General features: G+C 62.4%; 3 protein-coding genes and 1 non-coding gene across 4 annotated transcripts; 1 reads left to right on the forward strand and 3 right to left on the reverse strand.

Annotated features, from left to right (window-relative positions):
• Positions 1-564: 564 nt before the first annotated feature.
• On the reverse strand, positions 565-3,422 carry PSMB3 (proteasome 20S subunit beta 3). Its single transcript, XM_059830351.1, has 6 exons — positions 3,360-3,422; positions 2,743-2,927; positions 2,249-2,356; positions 1,689-1,866; positions 1,332-1,426; positions 565-686 (listed from the first exon to the last, which is right to left on the reverse strand). Exons 1-6 carry the CDS (start codon positions 3,360-3,362, stop codon positions 638-640), a joined length of 618 nt encoding a protein of 205 aa, XP_059686334.1. The 5' UTR covers positions 3,363-3,422; the 3' UTR covers positions 565-637.
• A 2,829-nt stretch (positions 3,423-6,251) lies between these two features.
• On the reverse strand, positions 6,252-6,325 carry TRNAN-GUU (transfer RNA asparagine (anticodon GUU)). The gene has a single exon. It is a non-coding gene; the product is annotated as a tRNA-Asn (tRNA).
• Positions 6,326-12,698: 6,373 nt separating this feature from the next.
• On the forward strand, positions 12,699-18,476 carry PCGF2 (polycomb group ring finger 2). The gene is made up of 9 exons (XM_059830347.1): positions 12,699-12,810; positions 13,107-13,203; positions 15,430-15,485; positions 16,076-16,126; positions 16,210-16,318; positions 16,919-16,967; positions 17,153-17,251; positions 17,628-17,708; positions 18,138-18,476. The coding sequence occupies exons 1-9, from the start codon at positions 12,699-12,701 to the stop codon at positions 18,474-18,476; spliced, it is 993 nt and encodes a 330-aa protein (XP_059686330.1).
• Positions 18,477-20,131: 1,655 nt separating this feature from the next.
• On the reverse strand, positions 20,132-21,687 carry CISD3 (CDGSH iron sulfur domain 3). Its single transcript, XM_059830354.1, is given in 3 exon segments — positions 20,132-21,112; positions 21,429-21,605; positions 21,607-21,687. Coding segments are annotated over 3 exon segments (438 nt in total). The 3' UTR covers positions 20,132-20,932.
• Between the last annotated feature and the right edge of the window lie 1,663 nt (positions 21,688-23,350).

A 23,350-nucleotide genomic window follows, 5' to 3' on the forward strand; every position in this document is an offset into this window, starting at 1 on the left:
CACTGCTGTTTTTTAAATAGGAATTTTAAGTCCTCTGTGCTTGTCTGTTTGCTAGGAGCAGTTTGAGACACTGTTACTGTTTTGAAATGCATGCATGTTACAAGATGAGTCTCCAACCAGAGAAAAATAAAATTAAAACTTTGTGTACATCTGCTCCTTACTTCTGTCCTCTTTAAAGTGTTCTAACAATCAACTATTGCTCCATGAGGTATGTGGTTGTTTTAAGTCCTAGATTTACCACAACTGGAAAAGTCTTTTTTATACATGCCTGTAAAATGGGCTTTTTAAGTAAGAAGTGATTTTACCAAGTCCTGGATATGAGAACAAATTAGATTTGAGAGGAAAAGTTAATACGGCCGTACTGTCTAAAGGAGATGCTGCTGACTCCCTGGGGTGCAGCTGGAGCGCAGTCGCTCAGACATACGGGTGTACTGAGGGAGATTAGTGTAGGTGGCTCAGAGAGAAAGGTAAGCGCTGCTACCGTGTAAAACCCAAGCTCCTTCTGATAGCTTTAGAGATGAGAACTTAATCCTAGTGTTCAGACTCAAGAAGAGGAAAGCTCACTACAATAGAGAGTTTTATTTAAAAAAAGTTCCAAGCAGACTGGGATGTGAACCACGTGAGCAGATGTGCAGAGCTAGTCCATGCGAGCTTTCAGGGTCCTGGTGGTGATCTTGTCTTTTTCGCTAGAGGGGGAAAGAGAGAAGACTGTTAGTAAATCCGCGTTTAATACCTGCATACAGATTGTCCCTTCATTAGGGAGTTGCAGTGTGCATAGGCGGTTTGTTCACTAGTGCAGGCAGGATCATCTGAACTTGAAGGTGGCCGTTACAACTGAGTAAACCCCATCCTCCTGCTGCTTCCCCCCAGGGGAGCTCCAGTAGGTTCAGTAAGCAGCAGCGCCTGGGATGCTGCAGGGAAACAGCACCACGAGCAAAATAAGCCGCTTCAGAAGCCAGCCTGACTGCAGAGTCTGGAAGTTAACGTCGCACCCAGCTGTGGCAAAAAGCGTCTTCTTGGCCAGCGCTGCGCATATGTGAGGAGTCGCAGTCCTGAACACCAATGGGAATGCAGCCAGGGAATCCCTATGCAGCAAGAGTCTAACACTAGGACTCATTTCCCATGGCTCCTGCAGTTCTAGCAACAGCCACAAACTGCAACAGAGAGCAGCCATGAGAAATAAAACACTTAAAATGGACAAAGCATTGCTAAGGATACTGCTGGAAGGGAGCAGGATTAGGGATACCCCGGAAGCCAATGCCTTAACTGACTTGAACGCACAGCTTGTTAAATTCTACCTCTGTTCTGTAGGGGAAGAGAGCAGCACTTACATTATGTGTACTACCACGCCCATTCCAGATATGGCATCTCTGTCCACTGCATTCAACATGGCCTGTGAGATTGTTTCAAAGAGGTGATCGGGTTCCTGAGGAACAGAAGATATTTTAGTTGGTGTGAAAATTGAATGCTGAGTCATCAGATTTTGTTCAAACCCCAAAGTATCATCCAAGATGCTGCAAGATTTTCCCTGCAGGCTGCTATAAGCTACAGCCTCTTTGTTCTCCTGAGCTCCTTCGGGAAGCACCAAAGGACAGAGCTTTTCATCCAACCCGCGTATCTCAGGTTCTCCAGTTAACAGCAGGAGGCTGAATCCAAGAATCGGAGCTGAGCCCGGCCACCTCACTCACCATGTCAGGCTCCCAGAGGGACTCGCACATGCCGTACATCTGCTCGGAGCAGGTGCCGCTGACCACAAAGTCATCGGTTATCATCGGGCAGCCGATCAGGTCTAGAGAGCAGATGAAAGGTTCGTGTGTTATGGGGTCCAGCCCAGCAATGACTGGTTCTGTGTAGTAAGGTCCAAACCTGTGAAGAACAACAACATGGCATAGAGCAGTCCAACTACCTTGACGCAGTTCCACATCCCACGTAAATATCCATACAGGGAAAACATCCCACAGATGCTTTTGGTGGGGGACCTTAGGTCAACCTAGAAGCACCCTGCAATGGTTTTAGCATGGCAAACAGAACAAACTTGTACTGCTACAGGATTATTTTAACAATACTCAGTATTCTTTTGCGAGGAGGTTGAAGATAACAGTCACTAGATTAAAGTCTCCTTTTGCCATACCACAAGTAGTCTTTACAGGAGCTCTCCTCAGCCTCCCACCTCTCTAGAATCAGATCAGCTCCAACAACCACAGCCTTCGCTGACACGTAAACAGTGACTCTGTTGTTTGACAGTTACCGTCTCTCATACAGCAGATTGGAAACCATGCTCATAAAAGTCTGAGGTTTGATCTGCCTGCCTTCCTTCAGCTCGTAGAGATTCAGCCTGAACTTCAGTCTCTGGGCACTGCAAGAGATGAGAATCAGCATTAAAGCAGAAGCAGGTTCCTTTCATCTTCACCCAGGTCTGAACTGTTCTACTGCACCCTGAGAGATACCAGCTCCTGGCGCAAGCCTGAGGCAGGTAGGTATTCCAGATGCAGCTCCTTTTATACCTGAAGTTATTAAGTCTTAGTAGTGATGCAGTCTTAAATCACATGCAGTTTTATTAAAAAAATCCTCCCGGTGAAGGGAGACCAAGAAAAGGAGGGCTGGCACCCAGCTATTATATCCCCACCCCCAAATAAGCAAAGACATTTATACTCAACACAAGCTGCTGCTTAGTATTTATTGTAAATACGCCTCTTACAGGCTCAGTATGGGGACGCACGGGCGCGTGGGCACCTCACTTACACCGTCTGCACATCCGTGGCCAGTCCTGCCAATCCAATATACAGTCTTTCTCCCATAGGGAAAATCTTCTGGAAGTCCGTGGTTACCATCTGCGCTTGAATCCCGAACCGCCGGTCCGCAGCAATGGCCACGCAGTTCTTCCCCTTCATGGCCATGACGGCCCCGCCGTTATAGGACATAATAGACTGGAAAAGAGGAGGGCAGCAGGTACCGCCGGGGCTGCGGGCAGCGGTTCGGGGTGCGCCTCCCGCGCCGCTTCCTTGGTGAGGCTGAAGGGGCCTCCCGCACCTCGGGCACCCCCCGCGCCCGGCGCCGGCAGCCACCGCCACCCCGGGGGCAGCGGGGGGAAGCCAGCACCGCTCCCCCTCGCCGTTTTGGCTTTAATTTTGCCGTTGCTGGGCGCCACCCCACAGCGGGTTGCTCACGGCCGCTGCTGCCCGCAGCCCCCGCCCGCCACGGCCCGGCCTGAGCGAAGGCCCGCGGGGATACAGCACCGCGGTGACGGGGAAGGCCTCCAGCCCACCCGCCTCCCCTGCGCGGCCCGGGCACCCGCGGGCCTCGTCCTGCCGGTCCCAGCTCCTCCCGCGGGACCCCCCCGGGCCCGTCCCGGCGCTCACCATGGCGCCGGTTGCACAGACACCACCAGGCCCCGCACCGCCGCTCCTGCCGCACCGCACACGACCCCGCCGCGCCGCTGCTCCCGCCTCCCGCCTCTTCCCATTGGCGGCCTCCCGGCGAACCGCCGCTCGCTATTGGTGGTTCGGCCCGCCGCGGGGCGGTGCTGGTTGGTTGCGGCGGCGGTGAGGGAGGGGGAGAAAAATGAAGAGTCATAGTGAGCGGGGCATGCCGGGACGGCGGAGGACTGCGCGGGCGGGGCGCGGGGCGGGGCGGGTGCGCAGCTGGAGCGGGGGGGCGCGCACAGCTGGATCCGTCGGGGTGCGCAGCTGGATGTGCACGCAAGGGACATGGCACAGCTGGATGTGCACTCAGGGTCACGGCACAGCTGGAGGGGCCCGTGGGTCATGGCACAGCTGGATATGCCCATGGGTCACGGCACAGCTGGAGGGGCACGCAGGGCATGGCACAGCTGGATATGCCCATGGGTCATGGCACAGCTGGAGGGGCACGCAGGGCATGGCACAGCTGGATATGCCCATGGGTCATGGCACAGCTGGAGGGGCACGCAGGGCATGGCACAGCTGGATATGCCCATGGGTCATGGCACAGCTGGAGGGGCACGCAGGGCATGGCACAGCTGGATATGCCCATGGGTCACGGCACAGCTGGAGGGGCACGCAGGGCATGGCACAGCTGGATATGCCCATGGATCACGGCACAGCTGGAGGGGCATGCAGGGCATGGCACAGCTGGATATGCCCACGGGTCACAGCACAGCTGGAGGGGCCCGTGGGTCATGGCACAGCTGGATATGCCCATGGGTCACGGCACAGCTGGAGGGGCACGCAGGGCATGGCACAGCTGGATATGCCCATGGGTCATGGCACAGCTGGAGGGGCACGCAGGGCATGGCACAGCTGGATATGCCCATGGGTCATGGCACAGCTGGAGGGGCACGCAGGGCATGGCACAGCTGGATATGCCCATGGGTCACGGCACAGCTGGAGGGGCACGCAGGGCATGGCACAGCTGGATATGCCCATGGGTCACGGCACAGCTGGAGGGGCATGCAGGGCATGGCACAGCTGGATATGCCCACGGGTCATGGCACAGCTGGAGGGGCACGCAGGGGCACTGCAGAGGTGGCAGGTGGGTATGGCCATCCTGTCACTCAGTGGCACTGGGGGGTCCCCAAGGCCGTGGCCCCTGTGCCTGCCCACTGTGGCACCCGCGTGCCCCTTCCCTGTGTGCCCGTGGCGAGGCCGTGATCGCCGCAGGGTGGCCGGGCTGCGACCTCCCCAGCAGCATCTCCCCCCAGCTCGGCCCTACGCAGCCCTGGCACCTTCTGTGGGGCACTGGGAAAAGTTGGCCAAACCTGGCTGAACTTAAGTGGAAACTCCAGGAAACCCAGCCCGCACCACTCCACCACGCAAAGCCCTGCGGTGTGTCAGGCCGCGCGCACCCACTGTCTGCTTTTGCACCTCTGTGACCCGGGGGTAAAACCCTAAACTCGCCCTGCGGGGCCAGCGGCAGCGGGGCTCCTCAGAGGAAAAAAAAAAATCTTTGGAAAGTGCCAGCACACTAAAGTCACTCCGTGAAGTCCCTCTGTAAAGCAGCGAGTCACAGCACATCCCGGAGAGGGGCTGCGAGGGTATTTTTTATTCGGAGAGCCATCGAAGGGGGGATTTGCGCTCTGCGGAGTATTGGATTTCCTTCCTCATCCCCGCTCGCCAGCTCTCCCCTCTCCTGGAGGAGACAGGATTAAATGTTTAATTTAGGGGAGTGATGTTGTGCCAAAGGGAAGGAGATCCATGTGTTTGGAAACGCTCTCAAATGCACAACAGATCAGCCCGCCTGGTTTCAATGAAAACCTCCGGCCCGTGCAGGGGCTGTTCATCCGCCGCGGGACCGAGCCCCGGCAGTGCAGCCCGGCCCGTGGCAGTTGTATTTTTCAAGTGTTTTCCATCGTAAAAGGTTTCTCGCAGGGATGAAGTCAGAGGCCGCATTCTGCCCGGCAGGAACACCCCACGCACCGGGGAGAGAAGGAGCAGCCGAGCCAGACGGGAATAGCTCCGCAGGCAGATTTCGGCAGCGCTGGCTGTCTCGGGTGGCAGTGGGGAGGTGATCCTCACCGGGCAACGCTTCTCTCTTCGCTTTCCCATTGGGCTCGTGCTCTCAGGCCGGGAAGGCAGCAGCAATCCCCCTCCCTGGCCCGGAGAGCCCCGGCACTTCCCCAGCCCCGGCACCGCTGGGCTCGGCCGCGGGCGTGTTTCGTGGCTCTGGGCTTTTGAAACAACGGGGATCTTCCTGGTGCGGCTTTATGCTCTGCATCAAAACATTAACTTCATTATTTGTGGTATGAAAATAAAATCAGGGCAAGCAGGGAACGTAAATAGATTTTACAAGACTTTGTAAGAGAGAGGAACTTCAGAAATGCAGAATTTGGACCCCTTTCAGCTTATTTTTAAGGCAAAATATGGACTCTGGATGGAAACAGGCTTTCAAGTCTCTGCTCCATTTTTAATGTCCCAACGCGTCCTTTTGCTTATGGGAGACTGCGGTGCAGAGGGGACCAGAGGCTGAGCAGAAATGTTTTTGTTCACACCGGGGGCTGTTTTCCCCATGCCCAGTGCCTTGGAGAGACCTGTGAGCCCACGGGGCCACATCCTGTCCCCTTGCACCTTCTCCCTGTCCAGCTCAGCCCTCCGGGCACCTCAAGGGAGGGGGGAAAGCCCCGCTAAGTCCCTGCACAGCGAAAAAACACCCTCTCCACCCCACGGGGACCCGGGACCGGCCACCTCCGCCTGCCGCCCCCATCCTCGGCAGCTCCCTCGGCCTGGCCCTGGAAAAAGGGTGGAAAAAAGGGAAAACCGAGCTAAAACAGCGGGCACCGTCCCTGGGTGGGCTCGAACCACCAACCTTTCGGTTAACAGCCGAACGCGCTAACCGATTGCGCCACAGAGACCGCGCTGGCAAAGAGTGCTGCGGCCGCCGCACTCAGCCGGAGTATCCCCGGAGCGCCCGCGGGACTGTGCCCACCGGCACCGGTACCGGCACCGGCCACCGGCACTGGCACCAGCACCGAAACACTGGCACCGGGCACCAGCACCGGGCACCGGCACTGGCACCGGTACTAGCACCGGGAGACCGGCACTGGGACACGGGCACCGGCACTGGCACCGGTACTAGCACCGGGAGAACGGCACTGGGACACGGGCACCGGCACTGGCAGCGGGACACCGGCACCGGACACCGGCACTGGTACCGGCATTGGCACCGGGACACCGGCACTCGGTGCTGGGCACCGGCACCGGACACCGGTACCGGCACTGGGACACCAGCACCGGGCCCCGGCCACCGGCACCGGGCCACCGGGAAGGGAGGGAAATGAATCACACGGCCGCAACCGTGTGGGCCGGGGGGAAACGCGCGTGGGAGCGGCGCCCCGTCGGGCACCCGGTACATTGCGTGTACAGGAAAGCCCCCGGTCGTAGCGAGCCCGGGACGGACCCGCGCGGGAGCCGCGGACACGCGCGGACACGTCCGCCGCGCTGGAGCGGGGCTGCGGGCGCCGGGCGGGGAGCGGCCGCCGACACGCGTGGGCGCCCCGGCTGCCCGCGCGCCCCGAGATCCCCCGTGGGCTCCCCGCAAGGTGCCCCCTTCCCCCCGAGCGGGACCGGCCCCGCGGGGGAAAGCGGCGCCGCGAGCGCGCCCGCTCCGCTCCCCGTCCTTCCCGTTCCCCCTCTTCTTTCTTTCCCGCTTTTCCCGTTTTTTCCCGCTCCTTCCCTTTTTCCTGCCGTTTGTCTTCTCCTCCCTCCTTTCCTTTTCTCTTTCCCTCCTTTTGCCGTTCCTTGTTATTCTTTTCTTCCCTCCTTTTCCATTTTCCCCTTTCTCTCCCTCATCTCCCCCTATTTTTCCTCCCTTTGCCCTCCCCTCCCGCCGCGGGTCCCAGCCGAGCACCGGCAGACACCGGACCCCCGCCCGCGGGGCCCGGGGGAGGTCCCGCGTCGCCTCCCGGGGGGGAATACCCCCGTTTGGGGCCGCAGACGGCCCCCGCGCTGGTCCCGGGGCACCCCCCGCGCAGTGCCGCGCTGAGGGCGGACACGGGGAGCGGAGCGGGGCCGCCGCCCCCCCGGGATTTTGGGCCCGTTCCAGCGGGTTTTGGGGCGCTCTCCTTTCCGCCCCGAGCAGAACGCGGCGGGGGGGGGGGGGGGCGGCAGCAGCGGGGCCCTCCGCGAGCCCCGCGGCACCGTGGCGGCGGGGTCCCCCGGGGCGGGGGGCCGTGTCCCGGCGGGGCGGGGCGGGGGGGGGGCCCCAATCTCGGCCCCTCACTCCCCTCCTCCGCAACACCCCAAAGGAATGAGGTCACGTGAGGCGGGGCGGGGCCTGGCGGCGGCTGGAGGAGGGAAAAAAATAAAAAAAAAAAAGGAGGAAAAAAATAAAAAAAAAAAAGGAGGAGGAAGGAGGGAAAAAAAAAAAAAAAAGAAAAAAAAAAGCCGAGCGAGAGAAAAAAGGGCCCCGGCCGCAGCGCCGCGCCGAGCCGAGCCGAGCCGAGCGGCGGGAGCGGAGGGGCGGCCGCGGGGCCGCCGCTGCCGCCGGCACCAGGTAGGGACGCGGCCCCGGGCCCCCCCCGCCGCCGCCGGGCCCCGCCGCCGGGCCCCCCCGCGCCCTTTTCTCTCCGCGCTCAAGATGGCCGATGGCCGCCGCCTCCCCCCCGCTTTGTGCCGCGGCCCCGCTCCTGCCCGGGGGGGGCCGTGACCCCCCCCCACGGCGGGCACCGGCGAGGGGCTACGGAGCGCTGACAGCCCCGGCTGCCGCCGCCCCCCCCCCCCCCCCCCCCCCCCGGGCCCGGCGCGACGTGGAGCGGGGCAGTGCGGTACGGCGGGGGGGGGCGGCGGCCGGAGCCCCCCCCGGGGCGGGCTGTCAGCCGGCCCCGAGTACAAAGGGCTGCGGGGCACCGGGAGCGCCCCGGGTCCAGCGGGGCTGCCCCACCCCCGGCCCCAAATCACACACCCCCCCCCCGCAAAATGAAGCGGGAGCTGCCCGCGGCACCGGGGCGGGCCCGCCCGGCGGGCGGCAGCCGGGGACCCGCGGGGCACAGCGCGGGGTCACGCGTGTCCGTGCCCATCGCGTGTCCGCGCCCGCGCGCCTGTGTCAGGCGGGTGTCACGCACCGCGCGCTGCCGCGCGGCCGCGTCCCACCGCGGGGACGGGGGGTGCGCGCGTCCTTGTGCGTGCACGGGCGTGTGGACACGCGTGTCCCTGCCCTCCCCGCGGGGCTTCCCCCCCCCCCGCTGTTTCGCTCCTGGGCAGCGGCCGGTGGCGCGGCCCGCACCCCGGGAGGGGCGGGGGGTCCCGTCGGGGCGGGCGCTGTCGGGGGGCGCGGGTTCGCGCTCCGGCGCCTTTTTGTCGTGTTCCCGGTGCGTGGGGGCCCGTGGCCGCCGTGGAGCGAGCGGGCGGTCTCGGGGGGAGCTGTCCCGGTGTATCTCCCGGCCCCCGGGCTCGCCGCCGCCGGTGGGTCCCACGGGGAGGGGGCGGGCGGGCGGGTCCAAGTTACCGGTGACTTTGAAACGTCCTTCCCCACGCGGGCCTGGTCCGGGGGGATTTTTCTTTTTTGGGGGGGCACATGCCGGGCCACCGCCCAGGGAGACAAAAGACCCCGAAAGTCGGGGCCGGGGGTGCGGGGGAGCCGGCTGCCCGCGGCGGGACCCGCGCCGCTGGCGGGACGGGGCGGCCCCGAGGGCTCCGGCGGGGCCGGTGCTGCGGCCGGCTCCGGGGCGGGCCGGGGCCCGGGGGGGGCCCGGGGCTTTGTTCGCCCCCGCGGCAGGAAATCGCGGTTGTTATCACCCGGTTTATTAGAACCGGTTTGCGCCGGTGGCTCAGGCTCCCCCCTCCCGCCGAGCCCCGGGCCGCCATTGGCGGCTGCGAGCACCAAAAGCAGCAAAATCCACCCAAAATGCAGCCGTGGGTCCTGCGGCCCGGCCGGTGCCCGGCGGAGCTGCCCCGTCCCCCGGTGGGGCGCGGTGCGGGAGCCCGGGGCCGGGGCCCGCGGCCCCCCCCGGCATTCTCCTGGGCTGGCAGTGGCCCCCCATCACCGTGGGCTGCTGAGGGCACCTGCCCAGGGGCAGCGGGGTGCAGGGCACCCTGGGGTGCCCACCCGGGGGGTGCCCAGGGGTGAGAGCTGAGCCCGGGGGGGGCTGGGGCTTCCCAAACACCCTGGTGCCCCCCGGGCCCCTCTCTGCGAGGATCCCTGGGGCTCAACTTGGCCCCTGTCCCCCCAGCACATGGTGTTCCTGTCCCTGCAGCATCTCCATCCCGGTCCCCGAGGTGTCCCCGTCCCTGCAGCATCTCCATCCCGGTCCCCGAGGTGTCCCCATCCCTGCAGCATCTCCATCCCGGTCCCCGAGGTGTCCCCATCCCTGCAGCATCTCCATCCCAGTCCCCGAGGTGTTCCCATCCCTGCAGCATCTCCATCCCGGTCCCCGAGGTGTCCCCGTCCCTGCAGCATCTCCATCCCGGTCCCCGAGGTGTCCCCGTCCCAGCAGCATCTCCATCCCGGTCCCCGAGGTGTCCCCATCCCTGCAGCATCTCCATCCCGGTCCCCGAAGTGTCCCCGTCCCTGCAGCATCTCCATCCCGGTCCCCGAGGTGTCCCCGTCCCTGCAGCATCTCCATCCCGGTCCCCGAGGTGTCCCCGTCCCTGCAGCATCTCCATCCCGGTCCCCGAAGTGTCCCCGTCCCTGCAGCATCTCCATCCCGGTCCCCGAGGTGTCCCCATCCCTGCAGCATCTCCATCCCGGTCCCCGAGGTGTCCCCATCCCTGCAGCATCTCCATCCCGGTCCCCGAGGTGTTCCCATCCCTGCAGCATCTCCATCCCGGTCCCCGAGGTGTCCCCGTCCCTGCAGCATCTCCATCCCGGTCCCCGAGGTGTCCCCGTCCCAGCAGCATCTCCATCCCGGTCCCCGAGGTGTCCCCGTCCCTGCAGCATCTCCATCCCGGTCCCCGAGGTGTCCCCGTCCCTGCAGCATCTCCATCCCGGTCCCCGAGGTGTCCCCGTCCCAGCAGCATCTCCATCCCGGTCCCCGAGGTGTCCCCGTCCCTGCAGCATCTCCATCCCGGTCCCCGAAGTGTCCCCGTCCCTGCAGCATCTCCATCCCGGTCCCCGAGGTGTCCCCGTCCCTGCAGCATCTCCATCCCGGTCCCCGAGGTGTCCCCGTCCCTGCAGCATCTCCATCCTGGTCCCCGAAGTGTCCCCGTCCCAGCAGCATCTCCATCCCGGTCCCCGAGGTGTTCCCGTCCCTGCAGCATCTCCATCCCGGTCCCCGAGGTGTCCCCATCCCTGCAGCATCTCCATCCCGGTCCCCGAGGTGTCCCCGTCCCTGCAGCATCTCCATCCCGGTCCCCGAGGTCTCCCCGTCCCTGCAGCATCTCCATCCCGGTCCCCGAAGTGTCCCCGTCCCTGCAGCATCTCCATCCCGGTCCCCGTGGTGTCCCCGTCCCTGCAGCATCTCCATCCCGGTCCCCGAGGTGTCCCCGTCCCTGCAGCATCTCCATCCCGGTCCCCGAGGTGTCCCCGTCCCTGCAGCATCTCCATCCCGGTCCCCGAGGTGTTCCCATCCCTGCAGCATCTCCATCCTGGTCCCCGAGGTGTCCCCGTCCCTGCAGCATCTCCATCCTGGTCCCCGAGGTGTTCCCATCCCTGCAGCATCTCCATCCTGGTCCCCGAGGTGTCCCCGTCCCTGCAGCATCTCCATCCCGGTCCCCGAGGTGTTCCCATCCCTGCAGCATCTCCATCCTGGTCCCCGAGGTGTCCCCGTCCCTGCAGCATCTCCATCCTGGTCCCCGAGGTGTCCCCGTCCCTGCAGCATCTCCATCCCGGTCCCCGAGGTGTCCCCGTCCCTGCACACCTGCCTCCGGGGACTCCACGGCGGCTGAACGAGATGAGAGATGCAGACTGGAGCCCGGTGGAAGCACCCCAGGGAGCGAGCGGGAGCGCGGGGCGCCTTCCCCAGGGCAAGCGCCTGGCACGGACCCGTGTTGTACAAACACACCGTGCACAGCCGCGAGCGCACACCCCTGCACACACGCACACGCAAACACAGCCTTGCACACGCAGCCCTGCGCAGGCACACGCACATGCACCCCGTTTGCTCCCTGGGCGCGGGGTTCACCCTGTTCCTCGCCCGGTTGCGGTGCCCGCACCGCAGCCCTCGTGCCGTTGGTTGTTGTCTCGGCCGTTGTCTGGTTGTCGGCTGCCAGGTGGCTGCGAAGGGCCTGGCCCCGTGTCAGGCGGCCGGTGACAGCGCTCCACACCTGGCCCCGTGCGAGCGCCTGTACCGCAGGGGTGCAGGAGTGTGCGTGTGCACCTCTGCCTGCGCGCATGTAGGGGAGATGTGTGTGTACGTGTAGTATGTGCGTACATGCACGTGTGTGTGTCTCCCTGCGTGTGGGTGGGGGTGTGGGTGCGTACGGGTGTTGCTGTCGGCACACCCTCGCGCTGCCATCGCGCCGCCATCGCGCCCACACTCGTTTACAGAAACCCGGGGTTTCTTCTCCCCTCTCCCCGTCGTCTCGGATGGTTGTAATAATATTCTGGTGCCTCGCCAAGTATCGGGGTTGCCATGGAAACAATAAAACTGCAGCGATTTCGGGCTCCGGCTCTGCTGTCTCCCATTGTAAACGTGGAAGTGCCGGAGCGGGCACACAGCGATTCCCCCGCGTCTGCGCCCCGCGCCGGGGGACGCTGCCCGTGCCCCGTGTGCACGCCCGGCCGCGCAGGTGCTGCGGGTGCTGCTGGCCGTGGGCAGGTGGCCAACACCGGACTCGGGAGTTTCTATAGAAACCGTGAGGCGGTGGCTGAAAATGCCTTTTTCCAGCGAACAAAACAAAAATACACTTTGTGTGCGTGTGTGAGCGTGTGTGTGTGTGTGCATGCGCACAGCCCGGGACCTGCAGCCAAGGGGCTGGCTAACAGGGGTGATTTGTCCCCTCTCAGCGGCATCTCGGCGTGGTGGGGACCCACTTGGGGACCCCCAGGAAGATGCAAACATGAGGCAGAGGGAGCTGGGCAGTGCCCGGGCCCGGGGGCTGCATGGGGAGGTGTGTGGGTGCTGCTTGTGCACCCCCAGGGCTGGCAGGGTGCGGGGCTGGGGCTGCCCCAGTGCTCCCGGGGCCAAGGGTGGAACGTCACGGGGAGCACCAGGCACCTTCACCCTGCCCTGGATTTGTTCCTTAAAGGGTGAAGTGGGACCCGCAGGTCTTGTCCTTGCACGAAGCGGCCGTTAAGGGTGGCCCCGGGTGTTTCCCTGCAGGGAGGATCCGCCGCGGCGCTGCTCCAAAATGCACAGGACCACCAGGATAAAGATCACCGAGCTCAACCCCCACCTGATGTGCGCCTTGTGCGGCGGCTACTTCATAGACGCCACCACCATCGTCGAGTGTCTGCACTCCTGTGAGTGTCCTGGGCCTCCGGCTGGGGCCGCGCTGCACCCAGGGGTGCCCCGAGTCCCGGGAAGGGTGGCCGTGCTGCACCGAGACCCTCCCGCAGTGCCCAAACCCACCCTGCATCAGGTGTTGCTGCCACATGGAGCTGCGGGGTCGTGGATGGGGCCGGACCGGGGCTGGCGAGCAGGGGTCCTGGCCCCGAGCCGGTGCGGGGGTGCGGGGTGCTCCACCGGGCTGGCAGAGGAGCTCTGCCCCCTCGTCCGTCCGTCCGTCCATCTGCTTACGCTGAGTCTCTCCCCACAGTCTGCAAAACCTGCATCGTTCGCTACCTGGAGACGAACAAGTACTGCCCCATGTGTGATGTCCAAGTGCACAAAACCAGACCCCTCCTCAGCATCAGGTGAGCTTTGGGGGCTCACCGCACGCCGTGCCCCTGCGTGGCACCGAGCCCCGGCCCCGTGTCGGTGCAGCCCCGAGCACCCCGGGGTGGGGAGCGGTGCTCTGCAGCCAGCAGCGTGGTGGTGCAGCTGAGCAGGGACTGTTGCATCTCTTGCAGCACGAAACCTCTCTGCGCCTGACCCCGCGCCCTGCAGCAGTGGGGATTTGGGGTGCTCTTCGGGTGGAAGGGGAACAGGGACAGTGGGAAGTGCCACCATGGAGGGGACAGGACCCAGGGACGTCTCCTCTGTGGCAGCAGGAGGAGGCTGGGGTGGGTGCCAGCCGGAGCAGGGGCTGCCCGGCGCATCCCGGGCCACAGACATCCATCCGTCCGTCCCCGCAGTCCCACCGGGCGCAGTTTAACCTGGCACCGCCTGTGCTTTCTAATCCCTGCTCTGTCCCTCGTGGGGACAGTGCCGTGTCCCGCGGGGGATGCGGGGTGGCAGTGCCGGTGGGGGCTCGCAGCGGCGCAGGTGAAAGGGTGCCCGGCTGCGGTGGTGGCGGTGGCTTCGTGCCGGCTCTGCCCCGGCCCTGCGCCTGGCGGGGGAAAGCCAGACACGTCCCATCAGTTGTGGAATTGGCTCTGCAGGTGGTTGGCATAGAAACCATGAAAGGCTGCAATACATCACTCGGCTTTTTTTTTATCCTCCTTTTTTTTTTAGCCTCTTCCATGTAAATCCGTTTCTGTAGTAACACTTTTTTCCGCCTTTTTTTTTTTCTGGTTCACTATGAAATATTTACACTCCGGCTCCCACAGCTCCCTTGCCGAAACATCCCTGCCTGCGTGCAGAGACGGATGCAGAGTCGCCCGCGCCGCAGACAGGCACCGCACATGCGAGCAGCCCCGAGCCCCGGCTTGCGTGGCGGCGCAGTGCCTTCGCCTCCCGTTTGGTCCCAGCGGGGGGGAAATACGGGGCACATGCGGGCAGAGGTGCTGCCGCAGGTGACGGGGGCCTGATCCAGATGTGGTGCCATAGAAAACTCTCTGCCCCAACAAGGGGCTTGCTTTCCCCTTTGCTTCCCAAACCAGTGCCGCGGCAGCGCCGAAACACCCACGCCCTGGGCGTGATGCTGCGCGGTGCCCAGGGTGCTGCCCACGCGTGGCCACCGCAGCCCCCGTGGCACCCCGGCCCCCACCCAGCGCCACCGTACTGGGCTGAATGGGGTTGACTCATGCAAGAGCAGCGACCGGCTGGTAATTAAGCTGCCAATCAAGCGGCTGAGGTTGCTTTTTCATTAGCTTGCTGTAAATTATAAAGCAAATTCTCTGGGTATGTATTATAAATAAAATCACAGCGGGGCCTCGTGAACCAGAGTGACATCACCGAGGAATTAGGGATGAAAGACACGGCGAGGCTAAAAATAATATAGGGTACGGTCATTTGTTTTTCTTTAAAATAAAGGCCTTACTATTAAAATGGAAATAATGGCAGATATAATTTACTTTTCACCAGTCCCACTGCTCTTGCTTTGTTTTTGAGATCTTTTTTCTGTTCAGCTGAGCTGCTGGTTTTAAATTGCGCCAGATGCCCTGCCGGCAGGGTCCCGAGCCCACGCCTTCCAGCGAAATCCATTCCCGGCTCTGTGCCGAGGATGGGACTTGAGCTTCCCCAGTTCCTCCAGTGCTTTAGAAGATCCTGCCCTGCGATGTTCAATTTGGGGGAATCCGCTCTGCTTTCCTGCAGAACACCCTGCCAGTGGACGCTGTCCTGCCATCCAACAGAGGGAAATCAAAGCCCGAGTTCTGAACTGCAGCAGGGTCCAAAAATAAAATTAGATGCAAATTAAAACTTGCAGAAACATTTGCTGATCGTAGATTTTTTTTTTTTTTGGTAAGTTCTCGGTGTGCTTTTGTAATCATTTTGACTACCGAAATGGATCCCGGCCCCAAAATCCTGCTGTCATCATCCCTAGCAATTACAAGGATTTTTGAAATGGTTTTCTTTCTTTTTCCAGCGTTAACCCTTTGCGGTGAGCGCGAGGGCGGACGGGTTTGCCTGCGAGACAGGGTTGTGGCATCGCCATGGAATGGGGAGTCCTGGGAGTTTCCCGGGAGGGAGACGGGGAGAGGCGGCGTTCGGGCTGGCCAGGGCACGCGTGGTGCGGGGCGGCTTTCGGCAGCCCGGGGAAGCCAGCTGCTCCCATCCAGCTGATTCTCTCTCTTTCCCTATTTCTTCTTTTCCCCCAGGTCGGACAAAACCCTACAGGACATAGTGTACAAACTGGTCCCGGGGCTTTTCAAAGGTACAGCCATGGACAGTTATACCTGTGTGGGTCTGGGGTTGTTTGTAACTCACTCCCACCCACCAGTGAAACTGGTCCCCCGGATTTCACGCTGCCCACGCACGCCCCTGCCCGTGCAACCGGGACAGCGGGAAAATGCATGGTGTGAACGGACGGGGATGGGTCCGTCCGGATAGTGCCCACCCCGCGCTCCGGCAGCCCGGGGGCTGCTGCTGGGGGGAACCACGAAAAGCAAAGCTGGGAGCAGGAGCCGCGGATTTGCTCTCCAAGTGCCTGCCCGTCCTCGGGGGAAAAAGTGTGGGGGTCTGCAGGTGTGGAAAGACTGAGGACAGTCGAGCCGCCATAAAGGCATTCTCACAGCAGCGGATTTGCAGCCGCTCCGAGGGTTTTACTGGTACGACTTGATTGCTCTTGCTAAAGCGACTGCTCTCCTACGGGTCCGTCTGCACCAGGCAGCTCGTGCTTGAGCTGCCGGCGGGGAGCAGGCGCTCGGCAGTCCGGGGCTTCCTCTTGCTCCCCTCTCTTTGCACCCATCTCCCCCTTGGTGTGATTTTTTTTCCCCCTCACCTTCCTCCTCCCTTCTCCCACAGATGAGATGAAGAGACGGCGCGACTTCTACGCAGCCTACCCCATGGCAGAGGGTGAGTGTCAGCCCCGGGGACCCCCCCTCGCCCCGGCTGTGCCCCCACAAGGGCTCAGCATCTCCCTCCCTCTGCTCCCGCAGTTCCCAATGGGTCCAACGAAGATCGTGGGGAAGTCTCCGAGCAGGACAAGGGGAACCTGACAGACGACGAGATCGTCAGCCTGTCCATAGAGTTTTATGAAGGGTCCAGGTATCGTTTTCTGGCTGGTGCTGAGCCCCTGCCTGGGTTTGGGGGTTGCGAATAAACCCTCACCCTCTCTTCCCATTCGGGAGACGGAGCTGAGGTGCCGGGTGGTGATGGCTGACACAGCCCCTCCTCGGGGCTCAGCGTCTCCCGGGCTGCTTGAATGGACGGAGGAGCACCCGAAACCCATCTGCCCTGGTCCCCCATCCCGCATCCTCTGTGGGTGCTCGCTATGGCAGCGGGGTCCCCCCATCGCCGCTCCCCGGGCAGGCAGGGGAAGGCTCCTTCCAGGCAGCACAGCCCAAGGGCTGCCGCATCCCCGGTGCCGGTGGCGGCCTCTGAGGATGTCACCGGGATTCGGAGCGGCGGTTCAGAGGGAGGCAGGGAGGGCGGCAGCCTGGGCAGTGGTTGCAGTGCGCTGGATTGGAAATGCAGCAACTGGGGCATGTGCGTGGTCAGGGGTGGTGAAGCCAGAGCTTGGCTGAAGGTCACTGGATGTTTCCCCTCGCAGCCCCTCCATGGATGACCCTTCTGGTGGGTTATTTTTTCTCTCCGCCCTTTTATTCCTCCATAAACTTTGTCCTTTGTTCGCTTTCCTCCCCCCAGAGAGGAGAAGAAAGGGACCGTCGAGAACGGGGACCTGGAGAAGGAGAAGGTGAGTGTGGTGGGACGACGGCACGGAGAGCTCCATGTCCAGCCGCCTCCTGGGCTTTTGGGGTGTGGGGGGGACAGGAGGGCACCCCCAAACCGCCTGCTGAAGGAGGTGGGAACTGCCCATTAATTGCACGGCGGACTCTCAGCAACGCCTCTCCCCCCGGCCCCCTCCTGCTGCGTCCCCAGAAGAACGGGGTGCGGTTCCTGCGCTGTCCCGCCGCGATGACCGTCATGCACCTGGCCAAGTTCCTCCGCAACAAGATGGATGTTCCCAGCAAGTACAAGGTGAGCGCTTGTCCGGGGTCCGCTCGCTGCCCGGCTTTTGGTGCGCTCCGGTGGGCTTGGAGGGGCCGATGCCGTTTTGGCTGTCCCGTGTGGCATCCCCTGCTGCAAATACGCCGTGCTTTGCCACTCTCCTGGCAGCCCAGGCTTTGCATCAGCGGGTGGGCGCTGGGGCAGGATCCGTCCCTTATGGCGTCTCGCATGTAAACCGTGAACTTGCTCCGGCTTCTGGCATGGGCAGTGCCGGGAGCCTCGGCAGCCCCGGCTCTGGGAGAGACACTCGGGGATGGCAAAGCCCCAATGCCCCATGAGCGGCTCCGGGGGGGCTGGCAGTGCCTCTGCCCCCGTGCCGGGGGGCTGACGCTGTCCCCTGCACCAGGTGGAAGTCCTCTACGAAGACGAGCCCCTGAAGGAGTATTACACCCTGATGGACATCGCCTACATCTATCCCTGGAGGAGGGTAAGCGGAGCTGCCTCCTTCTCCGCCATGGGCACCGGTGCCGGGGCTTGTCTTGGAGAAAAAAATCGGAAAAGCAGGCCTTTAGGGGAAGGTTAAAGGCATGAACAAGCTTAAAAATGGAAAGATTTAAGAATTGAAAATATTAATTGCAAAGCTTAAAACTTGGAGAGCTTAAAAATTGGAGCACTTTGACAAATAAACCCCAGATGCCCCCTCCTTCTCAAGGTGTTTGCTCCAGGTGTGATTTTTAGGAGGCCGGGGCGCTGCATGTGCCCTTCTCCCCCTTTCTCCAGGGCAGGCGGGAGGGATGGTGGCCAGTACCTGGCCGTGCCGCCAGCGCGGGCGGCCGGTGCCGTGGCACACGCCGGGGCTGCCGCGGGGTGCCGCGGTGTGCCGGGTGCCATGCGTCTGTCCCTCTCCCGCTTGCAGAACGGGCCCCTGCCGCTGAAATACCGCGTCCAACCCGCCTGCAAGCGGCTCAAGCTGTCCCAGCCGGCCACCTCCGAGTGCATCAACACCAGCGGCGCCTCCGAGTGCGAGTCGGTCAGCGACAAAGCCCACAGCCCTGCCACGCTGCCCGCCACCTCCTCCTCCCTGCCCAGCCCCGGCACCCCGTCCCACGGCTCGCCCAGCTCCACCGCCGGCAGCGGTCCCGCCGGTACCGGCACCGCGCTCAATGGCACCTCGAACTGCCACCCGCTGCCGCCCGCCGCCAGCCGGTGCCGCAAAACGACTGTCAATGGCAGCACGGCCTCCGCCTTGACCTAAACAACGGCAAAACAGGGACTCCTGGCTGGGTTTTATATATCTATATATATTATATATATACATATATAAATATATATGTGTACATAGGGAGAAAAAAAAATTATACATACTTATTTTCTATTGATTGACCAGATTAATTTAAAATGCAAAGAAGACACATAGATGTGGTTGAATATTTTTAAATGATTTTTTTTTTGTTTTTTAATTTTAACTTATGTAAGCTGCATGCCGGAGCTGGGAGCCACGCAGGCGCTGCCGCCTTCCTTGCTCGTTTTCTCTAACGCTTTTCACTCTCCTCCCCATCCCTCTCCCCTCGCGCCTGTTCGGAGCGAGACGGGGCCGTGAGCGGGGACTCCCGGCTGCACAGGTAAGGGCCAAGCACAGGTAAGGGCCAAGCACAGAAGCCAAAAACTGCCCCCCAGCCCTGCCATGCCCTGGGTTTTTTGCTTTTTTCTGTTTATTTGGGGGTGGTTTTTTGCTTTTTTCTGTTTATTTGGGGCTTTTTTTTTGGCACCAGGTTTGATAACGTGGTGCCTGTGGCCCGCTGGGACCAGCGGTCCGTTTGTCGGCACGGCGCATCGCTCGCTGGCGTCGCCCCCCCGGCTTCGCCTTGCCGTGCGCATTGCTGTTTCTTTTTTTGCTTTCCTTGCGTGGTCTCTGGACGGTGTTTTGGGTTCTGATCTAGCAAAGCCTCACACAGACGCTTCCCTTTACGCACAGTAAGTAGGTTCTTTTCTTTTTTTTTTCCCAGCTTCAAAAAAATTACGCTTGCACCTTGGCGGTGAAGGGCCAGCCGTACCGGGGGTAGGAGCACAAGCCCCTCCTGAACATTGGTTTTTCCTTTCCGAGGGAGCTGCCGCCTCCCCGGGGCAGGCGGGCAGTGCTGGGTGCCAACGGCTCCGGGCACCACCGGGAAATTTTGGCTGGGGGCATCTAAACGGTTGGGGGCTGCTTTGGTAGCGCTGGGTGAGTCTGCGTGGGACCCAGGGGCTTCAAATGCCGCTGCCCTGCCCGAGCACGTGGTGGGTGCAGCACCCGGTCGGGGGGTATGGGACCCCCACACTGCCGGCTCCCCGCTCACCTCCATGGCTTCGACGCCACATTTCAGAGCTTTTATTCTCCCCTCCCGCCGCCGCCCCGTCCTTCCCACCCTCTCCTCCTGCCCCCACATTGGGTTTTTAAAAAAATAAAATAAAAAAAATAAGACTACAGTGCCTTTAGCCAGGAGGCTTCGGTGAGGGGCGAGCGTGGGAAGGTGCTGCCGTGTTTCGGGCGGGAGCAGAGTGGCACCGGTGTTGCCGGCTGCCCGCGCGCTCCGGGGAAGGGACCAACTTTCTACATTGACAAAAAAAGCACACGAGTCCCGGGGAGCGCAGACCCCGGCGGCTTCTCCCCGTCCCTCGCTGGGGAAGGGGACGAATGACAAAAAAATAAGCAAGTGCCTGCAGCGCCCGGACGGCACCCCACGGCCAGGCAGCGGCTGCGGCCGCCCGCGACGGCACGGCGAGAACCAAAGGAAAGCGGCACGGGAATTGTATGAACAGCCTGACTCCAAAGGTCTGGGAACATGGGATGTTGTTACTGTATTTTTTTAATTTCTTTTTAATTCTTTTTTTTGAAGTACCGCGCCCCCATCGCGGCCGGGACAGCGGCACCTTTGCTGTAGCACAGCCCCCGGCTCCGCTGGGATGGGGCCCGGGAACGTCCCCGCGGGGCCCCTTTGTTTCTCTCTTCCCCATCCCCGGGCTGGGGCCGGACGAGGGGCTCGAAGCGTGTTGGGGGCTCCGTTTGTCTCGACTTGGACACCCCTTTTCTCCTTGTAAATAGGCCAAAATGGACTGAGGGAGGCAGCTGAAGTGCCTCGGTCTGGGGTTTCTGTGGGGCTCCTGGGGGGGGTTGTTTTGTTTTCTGTTTTTTCCTATATGGTACAAACCAAATTGCTCTGTATGTTTGCATCCTGTACGACGTTTTAATGTCTTGTAATATATTCTGATATTCATATATCGTTATTGGTTAAACATTTGTATAACTATACAGCTTTGTAAATGTAATAAATGCTGCAGACTGTCCTTCCCTTCGTCTGCCTGTACAGATGCAGCTGCCCGGGTGCCTCCGGTTCCCTCTGTCCCACATCCCGATGGGCACCCGCAGCTCCGGCACTGCAAAACCACTCCTGAAGGTCCCATTATCCCGTGGATTATTTTTTTCCCCAGCCGCTGCCGAGCCATCGTTATCCCTGGCAGGGCCCCAGTGGGGCAGAAGGAAAACTGCCGCCCCACGGTGGGGTGAGGCTGGTTTTCCGCAGCCCTCAAGGCTCAGTAATTAACGTTAATTGGGGTGGGAGCCGGGCATCTCCCCACTCCCTCCCATACCCGAGAGGGCCGAACATCCCCGTCCGAGAGGGCTGAACACCCCGGTGGGCTCCGTGCCCCCCGTCCCTGCGGGGTGCAGCCGCGTCAGGGCTGCGCGGGGAGCTGGGCGCTCTGCACCGCCTGCTCCTTGTGGGTGCCGTCGCAGTACGGGGGGGAGCGGGTGCGCTTGCACCCACAGAGCCAGGCCGTCTTGTCCTCCTCGGGGGTGAAGCGCAGGGGGGAGATGCCCGGGGCGGCTTTCTTGTGGGCGCCGTCGCAGAAGGGCTGCAAAGCAAAGGGGGAGCAGGTAAAGGCGGGGATTTGGGGGTGCTGGGGGTGCCTGGCTGCTCTGGGGGCTGCCCTGTTGCCCCCCCCGGCACAAAGTGGGGGGACCACGACCCCTCTATCCCCCCCCCCCGCCGCGCTCCGCCCACCCCGTCCATGGCCCTGCGCATCCCCCGGGAATTGGGGTGCTGCGGGAGCAGCCGGGAGGGCGAGGGCGCCTGCTCCCCCCAGAGCCCCTCCCCGGGCCGGGGGGGCCCCGGCCGCATCCCCGCGCAGCCCGGTGGGGGGTCGGGAGCCCCCCGGTCCCCGGCCCGACCTGGCTCTCGCTGTGCCCGCAGGCGCACCAGGCGTACTTCTTCCCCGCCTTCAGCTCCACCGGGAAGGGCTGTTTGGCGGCGATCACGGGCTGCGGGGGGGCCGAGCGCCGCCGCACCGGGGGGGCGGAGGGGAGCGAAGGGATGTGCCAAACCCCCGGGGGGTCCCGGCACCGGCGGACACCCCCTCCCCCCCCGCCGCCCGCCGCTCCCCGCGGCTCTCATCAGTGTCACAAGCGCAGCCGGTCTCAGCAGCACCATGGCCCGGCACAGCAGCGCCCGCCGCCGGGTCACCTTCCCCGGGAGCGGCTCCTCCTCCCGGCCCCGCCGGAAGAGCCGGGGCGGGCGGGCTCGGCGGGAGCTCGGCTGCTCGCTGCAGAAAGGTTCCCCCTCGCACGGATCCTCCAGCCCCCCTCGGCCCCCTGCACCGCCCCCCCCGGGGTGCCCGGTCCCGGTGCGCGGCCCCTCGCACCGCCCCGACCAAACCGGGCTCTTTGCACCGCCCCCCCCACCCCGCCTCGCCCCCCCGCGGGGTTTGGGGTTCGCCCCAGGCCCCCCCGCAGAGCTGCAGGCGAGGGGGGGGTCCCTCTGCTCGCCAAATGCGGGCTCTGCCACTTCCCTGGAAATTCATCTTTTAAGCATCAAAGGTTTGGACTCCCCCCCCCCCCCCCCCGTTCTTTTTTCAAACCTTTAAGTACTGGGAAAAATCGTCTTTTTTGACAGCTGAAGTGATTTAGCTCTGCAGATGGCCGCACGCCGGAGAGAGAGCGCTCCGCAGCGAGACGGCCCCACCGGCAGCATCCCACCAGGCCCGGGGGTCACAGTCCCCCGCCACCGCCCGTCCCGCGTGGGGGATTCCCACGGTCGGCTCCCGCCACCCCGGCGTGCCGGCGCAATGGGAGGGAGGGTCTGAGCCAGGCACCCAGCGCGTCGCCCCGAAGCCCGATGTCCAGCCCCGGAGAGGCGTCAAGCCCGATGTCCAGCCCAAGGCCATTTTCTCTCCCTTTCTCGAGTGTCCCCCCAGGGCCCTTCCCCAGCGCTGCCCTCCCCGGCGCAGGGGTAGAAAACTCCCTTCCGGCAGCGACTCCCAAACCTCGAGCCCCAGGGTTCAGTGCCTCAGCTTCCAGCATCTCTTGGAGCCATCCGAACATCCACCTCTGCACATCTGTAGCTGAGGAGGTTGTAATTTCTCTGTTTAATATCGCTGCGCAGCCCGGCTGCGGGCCACGGCTTGGGCTTTCCGGATTACCGGTGGGCTGCAAGTCGTTTGGGAGCTGCTGCTGCGCCCGAGTAACTGCGTTCCTCCGCAGCACGCGGAGCACTGCCGAGCGTCGGGCCTGTCCAGAAACACTGAGAAAATGAGCAGACACAGAAGCAGATCTTTTTAGCCTACTTTTTACTTTTTTGGAAACATTCTTTTAATAAAAAGCACAAGGACTGTGGCAATTTCTCGGTCATACAAATACATTAATGATACAGAGACAGTATTTGCGTTATACACAACGGAGAGGCAATGAGGCTGGCTGCCTTCCTTTCCCACCGAAGACAGAAGAAGGGTAACCAAGAGCAGTTTTCTGTCCAAGACATCCTGCTGCCCTCAGCACCTGAATTGGTTTTTGTCCTTAGGAAGAAATTAAAATGGAAAGCGTCCTCCCCTTGAGTCTTCTGCAGCGAGCGCCGAAGATGCCGCCAGACGGCAGTTGTACAAATAGGTAAGAAAGCACGTACATTCCCGGCTATGAATTTGCCCATGTTGTTTTCAAATAAAAGCCTTTTCTTAGGAAAAAAACCCAAAACAACTGTACAAATATCTGCTTATATGTTTATGTTCTTGTATTTGCAGCTCGCTGCTTCTCTCCCTGCTCTCTCTTCGTGCTCATCCCTTTTCCACGGGCCCCTTTGGCCACTCGAGACCGGTTCTGCC

The sequence above is a fragment of the Gavia stellata genome, chromosome 28, assembly GCF_030936135.1.
Source record: "Gavia stellata isolate bGavSte3 chromosome 28, bGavSte3.hap2, whole genome shotgun sequence".
NCBI classification, from domain to species: domain Eukaryota; kingdom Metazoa; phylum Chordata; class Aves; order Gaviiformes; family Gaviidae; genus Gavia; species Gavia stellata.